Source organism: Vicugna pacos, chromosome 12 (assembly GCF_048564905.1).
Source record: "Vicugna pacos chromosome 12, VicPac4, whole genome shotgun sequence".
In the NCBI taxonomy this organism is placed as follows: domain Eukaryota; kingdom Metazoa; phylum Chordata; class Mammalia; order Artiodactyla; family Camelidae; genus Vicugna; species Vicugna pacos.
The window spans coordinates 52,951,819-52,966,799 of NC_132998.1; the positions used below are offsets into that span (position 1 = coordinate 52,951,819).

At 36.8% G+C, this 14,981-nt stretch overlaps 1 protein-coding gene and 1 long non-coding RNA gene across 3 annotated transcripts in view; one reads left to right on the top strand and one right to left on the bottom strand.

Moving 5' to 3' along the window:
• Positions 1-14,981, top strand: part of PTPRB (protein tyrosine phosphatase receptor type B) — a 106,907-nt gene that overhangs the window by 48,740 nt on the left and 43,186 nt on the right. For both annotated transcript variants that reach the window (XM_006197825.4, XM_006197826.4), the window contains 2 exons: positions 161-421; positions 11,713-11,979. In XM_006197825.4, the coding sequence (XP_006197887.1) occupies positions 161-421; positions 11,713-11,979 (528 nt within the window). The remainder of the gene's footprint in view (positions 1-160; positions 422-11,712; positions 11,980-14,981) is intronic.
• Positions 11,412-11,908, bottom strand: LOC140700253 (uncharacterized). The gene is made up of 2 exons (XR_012078619.1): positions 11,821-11,908; positions 11,412-11,587 (listed from the first exon to the last, which is right to left on the bottom strand). It is a non-coding gene; the product is annotated as an uncharacterized lncRNA (long non-coding RNA).

Sequence of the window (14,981 nt, forward strand, 5' to 3'; positions counted from 1 at the left end):
TTTTTTGTGATTAGCTTTTTTTTCCTAAGTGCTCATAAGCATGCAGAAAAGAAATGCTAAATTACAACTCTCCTGTGGGTGGAAGAGAACAGATCTCTAAGGAATACTTGAGTGTATCTGAGTTAATCAGTGACCCAAATGTCCATTGCTTTCTTCTCAGTCCCCCTGGCTGTCCTCCATCTTCGTGTCAAACACGCCAATGAGACCTCACTGAGCGTCATGTGGCAGAGCCCTGCAGCAGAATGGGAGAAATACATCATCTCACTAAGCGACAGAGACCTGTTATTTATCCACAAGTCGCTCCCCAAGGATGCCAAAGAATTCACTTTTACTAACCTGGTGCCTGGGCGGAAATACATAGCTACAGTCACCAGCATTAGTGGAGACTTGAAAAATTCATCTTCAACAAAAGGAAGAACAGGTAATATTTTTTATAAACTTTAGGCTTTCAAAGTATCCTGTCTGCTGAATTGTCTAACATTCAACTTGTAAATTCATTAAGTGCTTGTTATATATTGGGGGGATGTGTATATATATATATATGTGTGTGTGTGTGTGTGTTTGTAATCTGTGGGTTTTTTTTTTGTTGTTGTATTTTCCATGTATTTGCTCTCTGGGCTATAGTCTGGATAATTTCCTCAGCTCTTAGTTTTCATACATTAATTATTTCTTTATTTCTGTCTAATCTATTTTTAAATCCACTCATTGAGTTTTAAAATTGAATTGCTATGTTCTTGACTTTTAAGCATTTTCTTTGGTTCTCTTCCAAATCTGTTTTGGATTCTGTTACTTTTTAGTCAGATTTCCATTCTCCTCCTTTACTGCTATAAGGATATAATGATTTGTATTTTACATTCTATGTCTGATCACCGTGATATCTGAAGTCATCAGGAGTTCAGTCCTGTTGTTCGTTGAGTTTTCTGCCTTTTGCTCATGGTGCTTTACTTCCTTAAATGTTTGTGATGTTTTACTGTAAACTCCCATACCTTGGAATTCTTTGAGATATTTTTTGAAAGCGGATTTCAGAAAGAATTTTCTTTTCACTTGATTCTTTCAGATGCATAGGACTACTATCAACCCAGACCTATTTTAGTTGAAATCGTCAACTTGAGGTTTTTTTGACCACACAGGTTTTATGACTCACTGGAGCTGCCTTAAGGTTATGAATTCTCAGTGGAAATTTTTTCTTCTCTACCCAGTACTAAGGAAGCTGCAGTGATATGGGGGAATAGAGAGGAAATATTTATTTCACTCACACTTAGACTGTAACCTTTCAGGATCCAGTACTATGATACTCACCTATGATATTCCTCAGCCTGGAAAAGTCTAACTGATAGATCCTGCAAAAATATAAACTCAAAGCTTAAATTTATGTTTGAAAGATGTTGAAGTCACGTTGAAGTCAGCTTCAGTGATCCAGTGACCTATCACTTTCTTGTGGGTCTCTGAGAATTCCTTACATTCTTGACAACTCATTCATGCATTTACATTTTTATGTTTTATCCAACACGTGCAGTTGTGTTTACTGGGGGGATTTTCATGGTATGTGACAGCAATGAAAGTCCAAGGCATTGTTTTAGGCTTAAGACCACGTTCATTGCTCCCACTGCTCATATTGCATTGTCATATGGTAAGTGTCTGTTTAACTTTGTAAGAAACTACTAAACTGTTTTCCAAAGGGGTTGTGAAATTTTACATTCCCACCAGCAATGTGTGAGATTTCCAGTCCCTCCGTATTCTCAGCAGCTCTTGATATTTTCGGTTTGTTTGTTTTTAATTTTAGCCATTCTAATAAATGCTTAGAGGTATCTCATGTGACTTTAATTTGCCTTTTCTTAATGACTAATAGTTTCAAGCCTCTTTTCATATGCTTAATTACCATCCATTTATCTTCTTTGAGGAAGAATGTATTTTCAAATACTTTGCCCATTTTTAATAGGGTTGTTTGTTTCTTATCATTAAATTTTGAGAATTCTTTATGCCAGAATAAGTCCTTTGTCAGAAATGTGTGTTGAAATGTTAACTCCCAGTCTGTGGCTTGCCTTTTTAAAATGATTGAAGTCTAGTTGGTTTACAATATTATGTTAGTTTCAGGTGTACAGCATTGTGATTCAGTATTTTTACAGAATATTTTTCCATTAAAAGTTATTATAAGATAATGGCTATAATTCCCTGTGCTGTACAATATATCCCTGTTGCTTATCTAGTTTATACATAGTAGTTTGTATCTTTTAATCCCATACCCCTAGTTTGCTCTTCCTCCATCCCTCCCCCCCCCCCCGGCCTTTGGTAATCACTCGTTTGTTTTTATTCTCTCTGAGTCTGTTTCTGTTCTACTTACACATTCACTTACAGTTTTTGGATTCCACATATAAGTGATATCATACAGTATTTGTTTTCCTCTGTCTGACTTATTTCACTAAGCCTAACATTCTCTGGGTCCATCCACATTGCTGCAATGGCAGAATTTCATTCTTTTATGTGGCTAACATTCCACTGTGTGAATATGCCACAACTTCTTTATCTATTTGTCTGTTGATGAGCAGTTGGGTTGCTTCCATGTCTTGGCTATTGTAAATAGTGCTGCCGTGAACATGGAGCTGCATGTATCTTTTCAAATGAGTGTTTTTGTTTTTTTCCAGGCATAGAACCAGGAGTGGAATTGCTGGATCATATGGCAGTTTTGTTTTAAGTTTTTTGAGGAATCTCCATCCTGTTTTTCATAGTGGCTGCACCAATTTATGTTCCCACTAGCAGTAAATAAAGGTTCTCTTTTCTTCACATCCTCTCCAACATTTGTTATTTGTAGGTTTTTTGATGATAGCCTTTCTGAAAGGTGTGAGGTGAGATCTCATTGTGCTTTTGATTTGCATTTCCCTGATGGTTAGTGATATGGAGCATCTTTTCATGTGCCCATTAGCCACCTGAATGTCTTCTTTGGGAAAATGTCTATTCGGTCTCCTGTCCATTTTTTGTGATAGAATTGTTTGTTTTTTTGATACTGAGTTGTATGGACTGTTTATAGATTTTGAATATTTCCTCCTTGTCAGTCGTATCGTTTACAAATATTTTCTCCCATTCTGTAGTTTGTCTTAAAGTTTTGTCAGTGATTTCCTTTGCTGTGCACAAGCTTTAAAGTTTAATAAGGTCTCATTTGTTTGTTTTTGCTTTTATTTCTTTTGCATTAGGAGACAAATCCAAAAAAAAAATTGCTATGATTTATGTCAAAGAGTGTTCTGCCTATATTCTCTTCTAGGAGTTCTATGATATCCAGTCTTACACTTAGCTCTTTAATCAATTTTGATTTTATTTTTTTTTTATTCGGTATGAGGAACTGTTCTAATCTCATTGTTGTACATGTAGCTTTCCAGTTTTTCCAGCACTGCTGGTTGATGAGACTGTTCTTTCTCCATTATATGTCTTACCTCTTTCGTTGTAGATTAATTGACCATGGGTGTGTGGGTTTATTTCTGGGCTTTGTGTTCTGCTCTGCTAATCTGTGTGTCTGTTTTTGTGCCAGTATCATGCGATTTTGATTACTGTAGTTTTGTAGTATAATCTGAAGTCTGGAGCATGATACATCCAGCTTTGTTCTTTTTTCTCAAGATTGCTTTGACAATTTGGGGTCTTTTGTAATTCCATTTGAATTTTAGGATTATGTGTTCTAGTTCTATGAAAAATATCTTGGATATTTTGATAGGGGCTGCATTAAATCTCTAGATTACTTTGGATTATATGGCCATTTTAACAATATAAATTCTTCCAATTCAACAGCATGGGGTATCTTTCCATTTCTTTGTATCGTCTTTCAGTTTCCTTCATCAGTGTATTACAGTTTTCAGAGTACAGGTCTTTCGTCTCTTTGGTTAAGTTTGTTTTTAGGTATTTTATTCTTTTTGATGTGACTTTAAGCAGAGCTGTTTTTTCTAATAGTTCATTATAAGTCTATAGAAGAGCAACAGATTTCTGTATATTAATCCTATATCCTGCAACTTTGCTGAATACATTTATTCTAATAGTTTTAGGGTGGAGACTTTAGGGCTTTTTGTGTAAAATATCATGTCATCTGCAAATAGTAACAGTTTCACTTCTTTCCACTCAATTTGAATGCCTTTTGTTTCTTTTTCTTGTCTGATGGGTATGCTTAGGACTTCCAATACTATGTTAAATAGAAGTGGTGAGAGTTGTCATCTTTATCTTGTTCCTGAATTTAGAGAAAAGGCTTTCAGCTTTTCACCAGTGAATATGATACTTGCTGTGGATTTGTCATATATGGCCTTTATTATGTTGAGATATGTTCCCTCTATATTAACTTTGATGAGTTTTTATCATGAGTGGATGTTGTCAGATGCTCTTTCTGCATCCATTGAGATGATCATGTGCTTTGTATCCTTCCTTTAGTTAATGTGGTGTATCACAATGATTGATGTGCGAATGTTGAACCATCCTTCTGTCCCTGGAATAAATTCAGCTTGATCATGGTTTATGATCCTTTTTATGTATTGTTGGGTTCAGGTTGCTAATATTTTGTTGAGGATTTTTGCATCTATAATCATCAAAGATACTGGACTATAATTTCTACCTTTGTAGTGTCTTTATCTAGTTTTGGTATTAGGGTAACCGTAGCCTCAAAGAATGAATTTAGGAGTGTTCTGTCCTCTTCAGTTTTTTTGGAAAAGCTTGAGAAGGATGGATATCAGCTCTTCTTTATATGTTTGGTAGAATTCCCCTGTCAAGCCACCTGGTCCTAGACTTTGGTTTTCTGGGAGTTTTTTTTTTTATTTTTTTATAAATTCAATTTCACTACTAGAGAACAATGTGTTCAAATTGTCTCTTTTTGATTCAGTCTTGGTGGGTTGTAGGTTTCTAGAAATTTATCCATTTCTTCTAGGTTTTCCAGTTTGTTGTTATGTAACTCTTCCTAGTATTCTCCTATTGTTTTTTGTATCTCTGTATCTCCTCTTTCTTTTTCCATTTTGCTTATTTGAGTCCTTTCTCTTCTTCTTGGTGAGCCTGGCTAAAAATTTATCTTTCTGTTAACTTTTCAAAAAACCAGCTCTTGGTTTCATTGCTCTTTTCTATTTTTTTTTATCGCTATTTTATTTCCTCTCTGATCTTTGTGATTTCCTTCCTTCTGCTGACTTGGGGCTCTGTTTGTTCTTCTTTTTCTAACTTCTTTAGGTGGTAGGTTAGGCTGTTTATTTGAGACACTTTTTGTTTATTGAGGAAGGCCTGTTTCACTGTGAACTTCCTTCTTTGAACTTCTTTTGCTGATCTTATAGATTTTGGAAGATTGTGTTTCCACTTCCATTTGTCTCAAGATATTTTCTGATTTCCTCTTTGATTTCTTCATTGGCCCATTGGTTTCTTTTTTTTCTTTCTTTCTTTTCTTTTTTTACATAAACTTTTTTTATTGAGTTATAGTCATTTTGCAATGTTGTGTCAAATTCCAGTGTAGAGCACAATTTTTCAGTTATACAGGAACATACATACTTTCATTGTCACATTCTCTTTGTGAGCCATCACAAGATCCTGTATATATTTCCCTGTGCTACACAGTACAATCTTGTTTATCTATTCTACATTTTGAAATCCTAGTCTCTTCCCACCCCCCGGCCCCCTGGCAATCACAAGTTTGTATTCTATGTCTATGAGTCTGTGTTTTGTTTTGTTTTTTGTCTTTGGTTTTGTTTGTTTGTTTTAGATTCTGCATATGCGCGATCTCATATGGTATTTTGGTATCTCTTTCTGGCTTACTTCACTTAGAATGACATTCTCCAGGAACATCCATGTTCCTGCAAATGGTGTTATGTTGTCGGTTTTTATGGCTGAGTAGTATTCCATTGTATAAATATACCACATCTTCTTTATCCAGTCATCCATTGATGGACATTTAGGCTGTTTCCATGTCTTGGCTATTGTAAATAGTGCTGCTATGAACATTGGGGTGCAGGTGTCATTTTGAAGTAGGGTTCCTTCTGGATATATGTCCAGGAGTGGGATTCCTGGGTCATATGATAAGTCTATGCAGCATGTAAATCAGTGAAGCTAGAACACTCCATTACACCATACACAAAAATAAACTCAAAATGGATCAAAGACTGAAACATAAGACAAGATACAGTAAACCTCCTAGAAGAAAATATAGGCAAAACATTATCTGACATACATCTCAAAAATGTTCTCCTAGAATAGTCTACCCGTTCTATAAATAAAAGCAAGAATAGAAATAAAAGCAAGAATAAACAAATGGGACCTAATGAAACTTACAAGCTTCTGCACAGCAAAGGAAACCAGAAGTAAAACAAAACAACAACCTACAGAGTGGGAGAAAATTTTTGCAAATGAAACCTACAAAGGCTTGATCTCCAGAATATATAAGCAGCTCATACAACTTAATAAGAAAAAAACAAACAACCAAATCCAAAAATGGGCAGACCTTAACAAGCAATTCTCAAAGAAAGAAATGCAAATGATCAATAGGCACATGAAAAAATGCTCAATATCACTAATTATCAGAGAAATGCAAATCCAAATTATGATGAGGTATCGCCTCACACCTGTCAGCATGGCCATCATTTAAAAGTCCACAAATGACAAATGCTGGAGAGGCTGTGGAGAAAAGGGAACCCTCCTACATAGTTGGTGGGAATGCAGTTTGGTGCAGCCACTGTGGAAAACAGTCTGGAGATTGCCCATTGGTTTCTTAGTAACATGTTGTTTAGTCTCAATGTGTTTGTTCTTTTCCCATTTTTCTTTCTGTAATTGATTTCTAGTTTCATACCATTGTGGTCAGAAAAAATGCTTGGTATCATTTCTATCCTCTTAAATTTGTTGAAAATTGTTTTGTGGCCTAGCATGTGATCTCCCCTGGAGAATGTTCCATCTGCTATTTTGGGGTATAATGTCATATAGATATCTATTAAGTCCACTGGTCTATTGTGTCATTTAAGATCATTATTTCCCTATTGATTTTCTGTCTGGATGGTCTTTCCATTGATGTAAGTAGAGTGTCAAAATCCCCTACCAATTTATTACTGTCAGTCTGTCCCTTTACATCTGTTAGTATTTGCTTTATATATTATGTGCTCCTGTATGGGTGCATATCTTGGGTTAACAAGTCTAATGTCTTCTTGTACTGGTTCTTTTATCATTAAATAATGCCCTTCTTTGTCTCTTGTTAATAACCTTTCTTAAAGTCAGTTTTGTCTGATATGAGTATTGCTACCTCTGCTTTCTTGTCATTCCCATTTGCATGACATAACTTTTTCCAACGTCTCATTTTCAGTCTGTGTGTTTCTTTAGCCCTGAAGTGAGTCTCCTGTAGGCAGCATACTGAAGGGTCTTGTTTTTTTATCCAATCAGCCACCCTATGTCTTTTTATTAAAGCATTTAGTCCATTGACATTTAAAATAATTATTGGTGCATATATACTTATTGCCCATTTTATTACTTGTTTTCTGGTTGTTTTTATAGTTCTTCTATTTTCATTTCTTTTTCTTTTTGTTTCTACCTTTGTGGTTTTATGTTTTTCTTTAGTAGTATGCTTGTGTTCCTTTCTTTTTACTTTTTGTGTATCTATTGTAGGTTTTTGATTTGTGGTTATCATGAGGTTCATATATACTGATCTATAATTATATCTACTTGTTTTAAACTAGTAGTTATTTCAGTTCAAACAGATTCTAAAAGACCTACATTTTCTACTTCTCTCCCCAACATTTTGTGGTTTTGATGCCATACTTTACATCTTCATGCTTATCCCTTAACTGTTTATTGTAGTTCTAGTTGCCTTTACAATTTTGTCTTTTAATCTACATGCTCTCTATTTAAGTGCTTGATCCTCCATCCTTATTATATATTTAAGTGCTTGATCCTCCATCCTTATTATATATTTGCCTTTTCTAGTGGGATTTTCCCTTTCCTATAGATTCTTACTTCTTTTCCATTTAGAGAAAACCCTTCAATATTTCTTTTAGAGTAGGCTCAGAATTGGTGAACTCTTAGTTTTTGCTTGTCTAAAAAGTTCTTTATCTCTCCTTCTATTCTAAGTGATAACCTTGCTGGGTAGAGTATCCTAGGTTGCAGGTTTTTCCCTGTCAGCACTTGGAATATATCATGCCACTCCCTTCTGGACTGCAAAGTTTCTGTAGAGAAATCAGCTGATAGCCTTATGGGGATTCCCTTATGTATGACTGTTTTGTTTTTCTCTTGCTGCTTTTAGAATTCTCTCTTTAACTTTTGCCATTTTAATTACGACCTGTCTTGGTATGGGTCTATTTGGGTTCATCTTTTTTGGGACCCTCTGTGCTTCCTGAATCTGTGTATCTGTTTCCTTCTTCAGGTTTGGGAATTTTTCAGCCATAATTTCATCAAGTACATTTTCAAACCTCTTCTCTCTCTCTTCTTCTTCTGGGACTCATATAATGCAAATGTTGGTACATTTGCTGTTATCCCAGAGATCTCTTAAATTGCTTTCATTTTTTAAAATTTGTTTTTCTTTCTGCTGTTCTGATTGGATGGTTTACATATCTCTGTCTTCCAGATAACTTATGCATCCTTCTGTACCACTTAGTCTGCTATTCATTCCTTCTAGTGTGTTTTTAATTTCAGCTATTGAATTACTCATTTCTGATTGGATCTTTTTTATATTTTCTAGTTCCTTGTTAAAATGTTCACTGTTCAGGTAACTTTTTTTTTCTTTAATTCAGTTAACATGTTTATTACCTATGTTTTGAATTCCTTATCTGGTAAATTGTTTACTTCTGTTTCACTATTTTTTCAGGGGTTTTCTCTTGCTCTTTCAATTAAGACTAGTTCCTCTGCTTTTTCATTTTGCTTAAATTTCTCTGCCTCTATGAATTTAGGTGAAACAGTTACCTATGGTGGTCTTGAAGGAGTGTTCTTATGTGGAAGCATCCCTGTCTAGGCTTCATGTGCCCACTGCCTTTGGTGGGAGAGCTGGATTTGGCATGGATGCAAGTCATGTCTTTCCTCAGAGTGTTGTTTCCAGGGTGATAGCTGGTAGCTATCACGTTGGTTGGGGGATACTGGAGATGGAAGGGCTAGACCTGGTGCCAGGTATGAAGCAGGACTTCCCCTCTATTCAGTGGCCATCATTGCCCTGTCAGGGGTGGGGTGTGATCCCAAACTGCTGGAACAAAGTGTGTGTTCCCTCTCCCAGTACCGGGACCTTTGCCCCAGAGGAGAGGAGTGCCCAAGCACATAGTGCCTGTGTGCAGACAGAGGTCCAATGCGCTGCCTGTGAAGGTACCCATGGCTCTGCTCAGATGCAGGCTCTGGTGCAAGTCGCCTTTGTTTCTCTAATCTGACCACTACTCCCTACATCCCCTGCCTGCACCCCATTGTTGAACTGCTCCACAGGGCAGGTGGAACCCGTGTGGACTCTTTGTGTATCAGGCGGTTAGCTGTGGTGGAGTGGCCACCATCAGAGATCTGATTGGCCTGAGTAAGTGCCACTGAGTAAGTGCCAACAATGGTTGCTGCCACCCCACCCAGCCTCCACCCCAGGCGGAGCTCCTCCAGGTCACCCACAGTTAAGTACTTTCCTCCCCAGTCGTGGCTGCCCCAGATCCAGTGCCACAATGTGGTGTGGAGTGAGCAGGGCCAGAATGTTTCCTTAGCTTGGGCTGGTGTGTGTGGTGTGGGGGTCGTGGGACACCTGGCAGCCACTAGAGCAGCCCTCTCTCTGCCCTGCCTCCCTTGGGGCCTAGTCGGCACCCATGTGCTCTTCATGAGTGGAGTCCAGGCTTCCCCAGCCCGTTGGTTTGTACTAGCAGTCCTCCAACCAGCCAGGGGGCCTTGTTTCCTCACGTAGGACCCCAGGACTGAGATGCTCAGTCTTTGGGTCAGCCTGCTCACTCCCCAGGGTGGGTTCCACCCATGGAAACTCCCTTTTCCTCTGAGTCTCCTCCCAGGGGCACAGGTCCTGACCCAATCACCTTTCTTCCCCTTTTTCCAATTGTGTATCTTTCTTACAGCCTTGGTTGTACGGGAATCTTTCTGCCAGTTTCCAGTTAGTTTTCAGTGAGAATTACTCCACATGTAGATGTGTTTTTGATGTGTTTGTGGAGGGAGGTGAGCTCCATGTCCTCTTACTCTGCCGCCTTGATCTCCTCCTCTAGCTAGTCTTTTCATTAATTTATTAGTGTGCCTTGCAGAACATAAATTTTTAATTTTGACATCCAGTTTATCTATTTTTTTCTTTCACAAATCATGCTTTCAGTGTCATATCTAACAAATCTTTGTCTAATGAAAGGTCGCAAAGATTTTTCTCCTAGAATTTTCATAGGTTTAGCTTGTAAATTTAAGTGTATAATTGATTTTGAGTTAATTTTTATATATGTGTGAGATATGGGCAAGGTTTATTTCTTTGCACATGAACATCAAATAATTCCAGCTCTTATTTGTTGAAAAGACTTGTTTCTCCACTGAATTGCCCTTACATTTCTGTTTTAAAAAATCAACTGTATATGTGTTGGTTTATTTCTGAGCCCTCAATTGTATTCCATTAATCTACATAGATACTTTTTTTTGCCAATATCACACTGTCTTCATTACTCTAGCTTTCTAGAAGTCTTGAAATCAGATTATGTTAGTCCTCCAACTTCATTCTTCTTTTTCAAAATTCTTTTTGCATATTAATTCCTTTGTTTTCCATATGAAATTAGAATTAGAATTGAATCTTATGGTCCATGTACAGTAGTATGTTTTAGTGAACATATTTGTATCTTAATCCAAAAGTCAGTGATTTCTGAGAAGGGTTGTGCCAGGGTTCCAATCCCTTTGATTATCATAATTTCGGGAAGAGGCACAAAGAAGACGTTTGTTGATCAAGTGCCAACTTTAAGATCTGTATAAAAGTTTTGCTAATGTACAGGTTAAAAAAATCACAGTAGTTGTTAATTAGGTAAAGGGCACAAGCTCACAGGTGAGACAGATCAGTCTTTGGACCCCATGATGACTGTTATATAGGCTAAGTTATTTACATTTTATGATCTTTGGTTTCCTCCTCAGTAAAGGGAATAATAAAATCAACTTTACAGAACTTTGAATGAGTATCCAATAATATAACCTCTATAAAGCATAGAGTCCATAACTGGCACATAGTAGGCAATCAATAAATGTTATTACTACATTGTCATTATTATTATTGTTATTATTACATAATAATATAACTATTATAAATATAGTATTGTAGCATTTTCATGTAAAATAAGAATAGTCCTCTTGAGAATGTGCCAGTAAAGAATGACCAGTTTCCTAGACTACAACCTAATCAACAGGTTGAAGGGATGTCCCAGTACCACCCCATAATAGCCATCAGCTCCTGTAGATGTGGCTTTGAGGTCTCATGGGATAAGGACAGATAAAATCACATTAAATAAGCAGTCTTCAAAAATAGCCTCTTTTATTCAACCAACTTAAATCAAACCAACTTAATAGGCATCCATCATCTTATCCTTGGATCTGAAATAATTTTGATTTCCTATATAAGCAGCTTTTTCAGGATGGTGAGTCTCTGTAGGGGGATCATTCTCCATATGCCACAGGAGATACAGCTGAGACTCTATAGTAAAAAATATATATATATTTTAGGATTTTCAAGACTTTCTTTTTTTACTCATTTTTATTACACTTCCTGAGGGTGACTAAGTGTTATCTATTTTTTCTTCTCTGTTTACTCTGTTTTAGTACCTGCCCAAGTGACTGGCTTGCATGTGGCCAACCAGGGAACATCAAGCAGTCTATTTACTAACTGGACCCAGGCCCTGGGAGACGTAGAGTTCTACCAAGTCTTACTCATCCATGAAAATGTCGTCATCAAAAATGAAAGTGTCTCCAGTGAGACCAGCAAATACAACTTCCACTCGCTCAAATCAGGCAGCCTCTACTCTGTGGTGGTAACGACAGTATGCGGAGGAATCTCTTCGCGACAAGTGGTGGTGGAGGGAAGGACAGGTAAGAAGAGTGTCTGTGACCTACAGAGATCTGAGCACATGGAACCTCCAGAGAATATCCTAGGATTTTAGAAACATTCTAAAATCAGACCCATCTTTGACCTTCCTACAAGCCAGATTTCAATACTACCCAGATAGTACGCGTCGCTCTCCCAGGAATGGAAGTTGGAGAGTGGACGAGAGTAGGAGAAAATGAATTCTGAATTTTTTAAAATCTCCAATACATGTGTCAGAACCCCTGGAAACACCTTTATGATGACACGATAGTCATTAAATGCGTAAGCTTATCCCTTCATCCAGCTGATTTTCTTTGAAATGTTTATGTCAGATTAAAGTCATGAACTTTTTAAAAAAAAAGTATCTTCCATTCTATTTCATATTCTCAGTTTCAAGACACAGAAAAAAAAAATGATCTCCAACTTCTATGGTCAAAAGTTAATCAAAAAGTTAAGTCAGTCAAATTCCCAAACCACATATATTTTCTCAAGCAGCGTTAAACAGTATTTAACCTAAACAAAGTTCCTTGACCTTAAAGAGCTCATAATCAAATAGGACAGAGAGCTAAATAAACAAATAAATGTCATAGGGTCACATGTGTCAGACAAAGTTGTGGCCCCCAAGAAGGAAATATAATTTTCTACAGAACACAAAGAAAGGACATATATAAACAATATAAAATATATATTCTAGTTTCTTAGAAAGAAAACCAGTTAAATAAATCCAATAGAAGCTTTGATAATTATTAATGAATTCAGAATCAGATCAGTGACTTTGCTTACTTAATTTTATATAAGTTGGCTGTCAGACTCCTCCTTCTGTATCTCCAGTGCTCAGATTCTGAGTATCAGTGGCAGATATCCATAGATACGTCCTTTTCTAAAATCATGAATCTCATCTGTTTAATGAACCCAAGGACCATTAACGTCATTAACTCTCCTAGAAGAGCAACTAAGTCATCAAGGAGATATCTCAACATCTAGGTAGAAATTCACTGATGTCTGCCCCCTTCTGTCATTCTTTGGCAACCGATGCTCTTGTCTGTGTTCTTCCTGATACCTTCCCTCTTCTCTTTTAATGGTTCTTAGCCCCATCTGGTCCTAGCTCTTCCACTGACTTATTTAAGCCTTCATTTTTCTCATCCATCCCTAGTAATTCAACCCACCACTGGATAACAGAGTGGGGATGCAGAAATAACAGGTTGAGGAGAGGAGTTGAGGAAGACCTTGCATCCATTTCCCAATGAGTTGCAGCTGTATTAGTCAGATTAGGCTGACTTAGTTCCTGCTTCTACAACTGTACCTTGTGGGTGTTCCTTATTGGACAACTCTATTTGTTGGTTCTTCTCCAAGCAATAATTTAGGGACTCAGGCTCATACCATCTGTGGGGCTTCCTTTCTCTAGGTCCTCAGAAGTCTCTCCATTTATCCAAAGAATGGAGGTTGTGGGGAGGAGGAAGTCTACCAAAGCTGGCATCCACATCCACGCACATCACTTCCACCCACATTCCATTAACGGGAACACAGTTATATGACTTCACTGAGCTGCAGGGGAGGCTGGGAAATAGAGTCTAGCTCTGTGTCCAAGGAGAAAGGGAAATGGCTTGATGAGCAGCAAGTAGTTAGACTCTGCCTCACAGGTTAATTCCCACGTCAAAATACTGCCAGAGCTGTCCAGCTTCTTGTGCAAGACTAGAATAGTTTTGTGTCTGAGATCACTTGAAATAAGTGGGACTTGTAATTCTTTTTATACTTATATTTTAATTGCAACAGAGGAATCAGTATTTGACCCACATTATAACAGAAGTATGCCCAAAAAAAGAGACAAGAAATTCTTTAAAGAATGATCATCAAGTTTTGAAGAGAGAACAAGATATGAATAAATATAAGCATGAGTTATTTTATTCAAGCACATTGAGTGCAGACATTATCATGAGAAAGGAGAAAAATGGGATATTACTATAGAAATGTAATAACCAGAGATTTTGAAAGGTGCCTAGATTAGTAAATTTTGTACATAGTAGATGATAAAAAACTCAGTGGCTAAAACCTTGATAATCATTACCATCTATTCAAATTGCTGAAATATTGGTTAAGATTGAAATGATTCACTTATATTTCCACAGAGCTGAAATATATATATTCACATATATAAACCCTCCCAGCAAAGGTGGCCAAATATTTAAGATTAAAAATATAAAACATGCTAAACAAATCTAATTCTAACCTGAGAAAGTGCTCATTCTAAATAAAAAATAAACAAATTTCGTATCTGTTTTTTAAACGTGAATTTATATTTTTGGCAAAACTTTTGATAATTCTATCTTTTCTAATAAAATGTTAGTAGTTCCAAATATTTCCAGCAGTTTGGAAAAGCAAGCATAATTCTTTTGAGAGCAACCAAGGGATGTACAGATGGTTAGATGGATGAAGGAAGGACAGAAAAAAAGGCTTCAGTACATAAATAGTACGGCTAAAAATTCAACTTTATATCCAGAAAAATGCCCATATAAATGGAACAGCATTGGCAGAATTATTCAAAAGGGTGCTGTTTATAATTTTGGTGATGGATACGTGTTTGTAAATGTAAAGACGACTTTGGAGCTTAAATCAGGAAGTCAGAGCACATTAGTCTAGAAGGGTTCTCAGAGGTCATTTAGCCAAATCCCACCCATTATATGTAATGTACTGATATTGACAGCTACATGAAAATATTTAGCGAACTCAATTGGCCAATGATAAACGCAGTAGTCCAGTTCATATATACTATGATATATTATTCTGATATTTACTACTAACAGTACTATTTCTTGTGCACTTATTTCTAATACATGGGACAACTGTTACTCAAAGCCACAATGATTAATTTGCAGATCATATGTACTTCTAGCCAGGAAAGTCCTTCAAGGCATCCATGTCTTTCCCATTTTTGTATACTTGGCAAACAGTAGATTCTCAGTAACTGTTTGTGGCACTGAGCCCCAACTGAGATGAGCATATGATGATG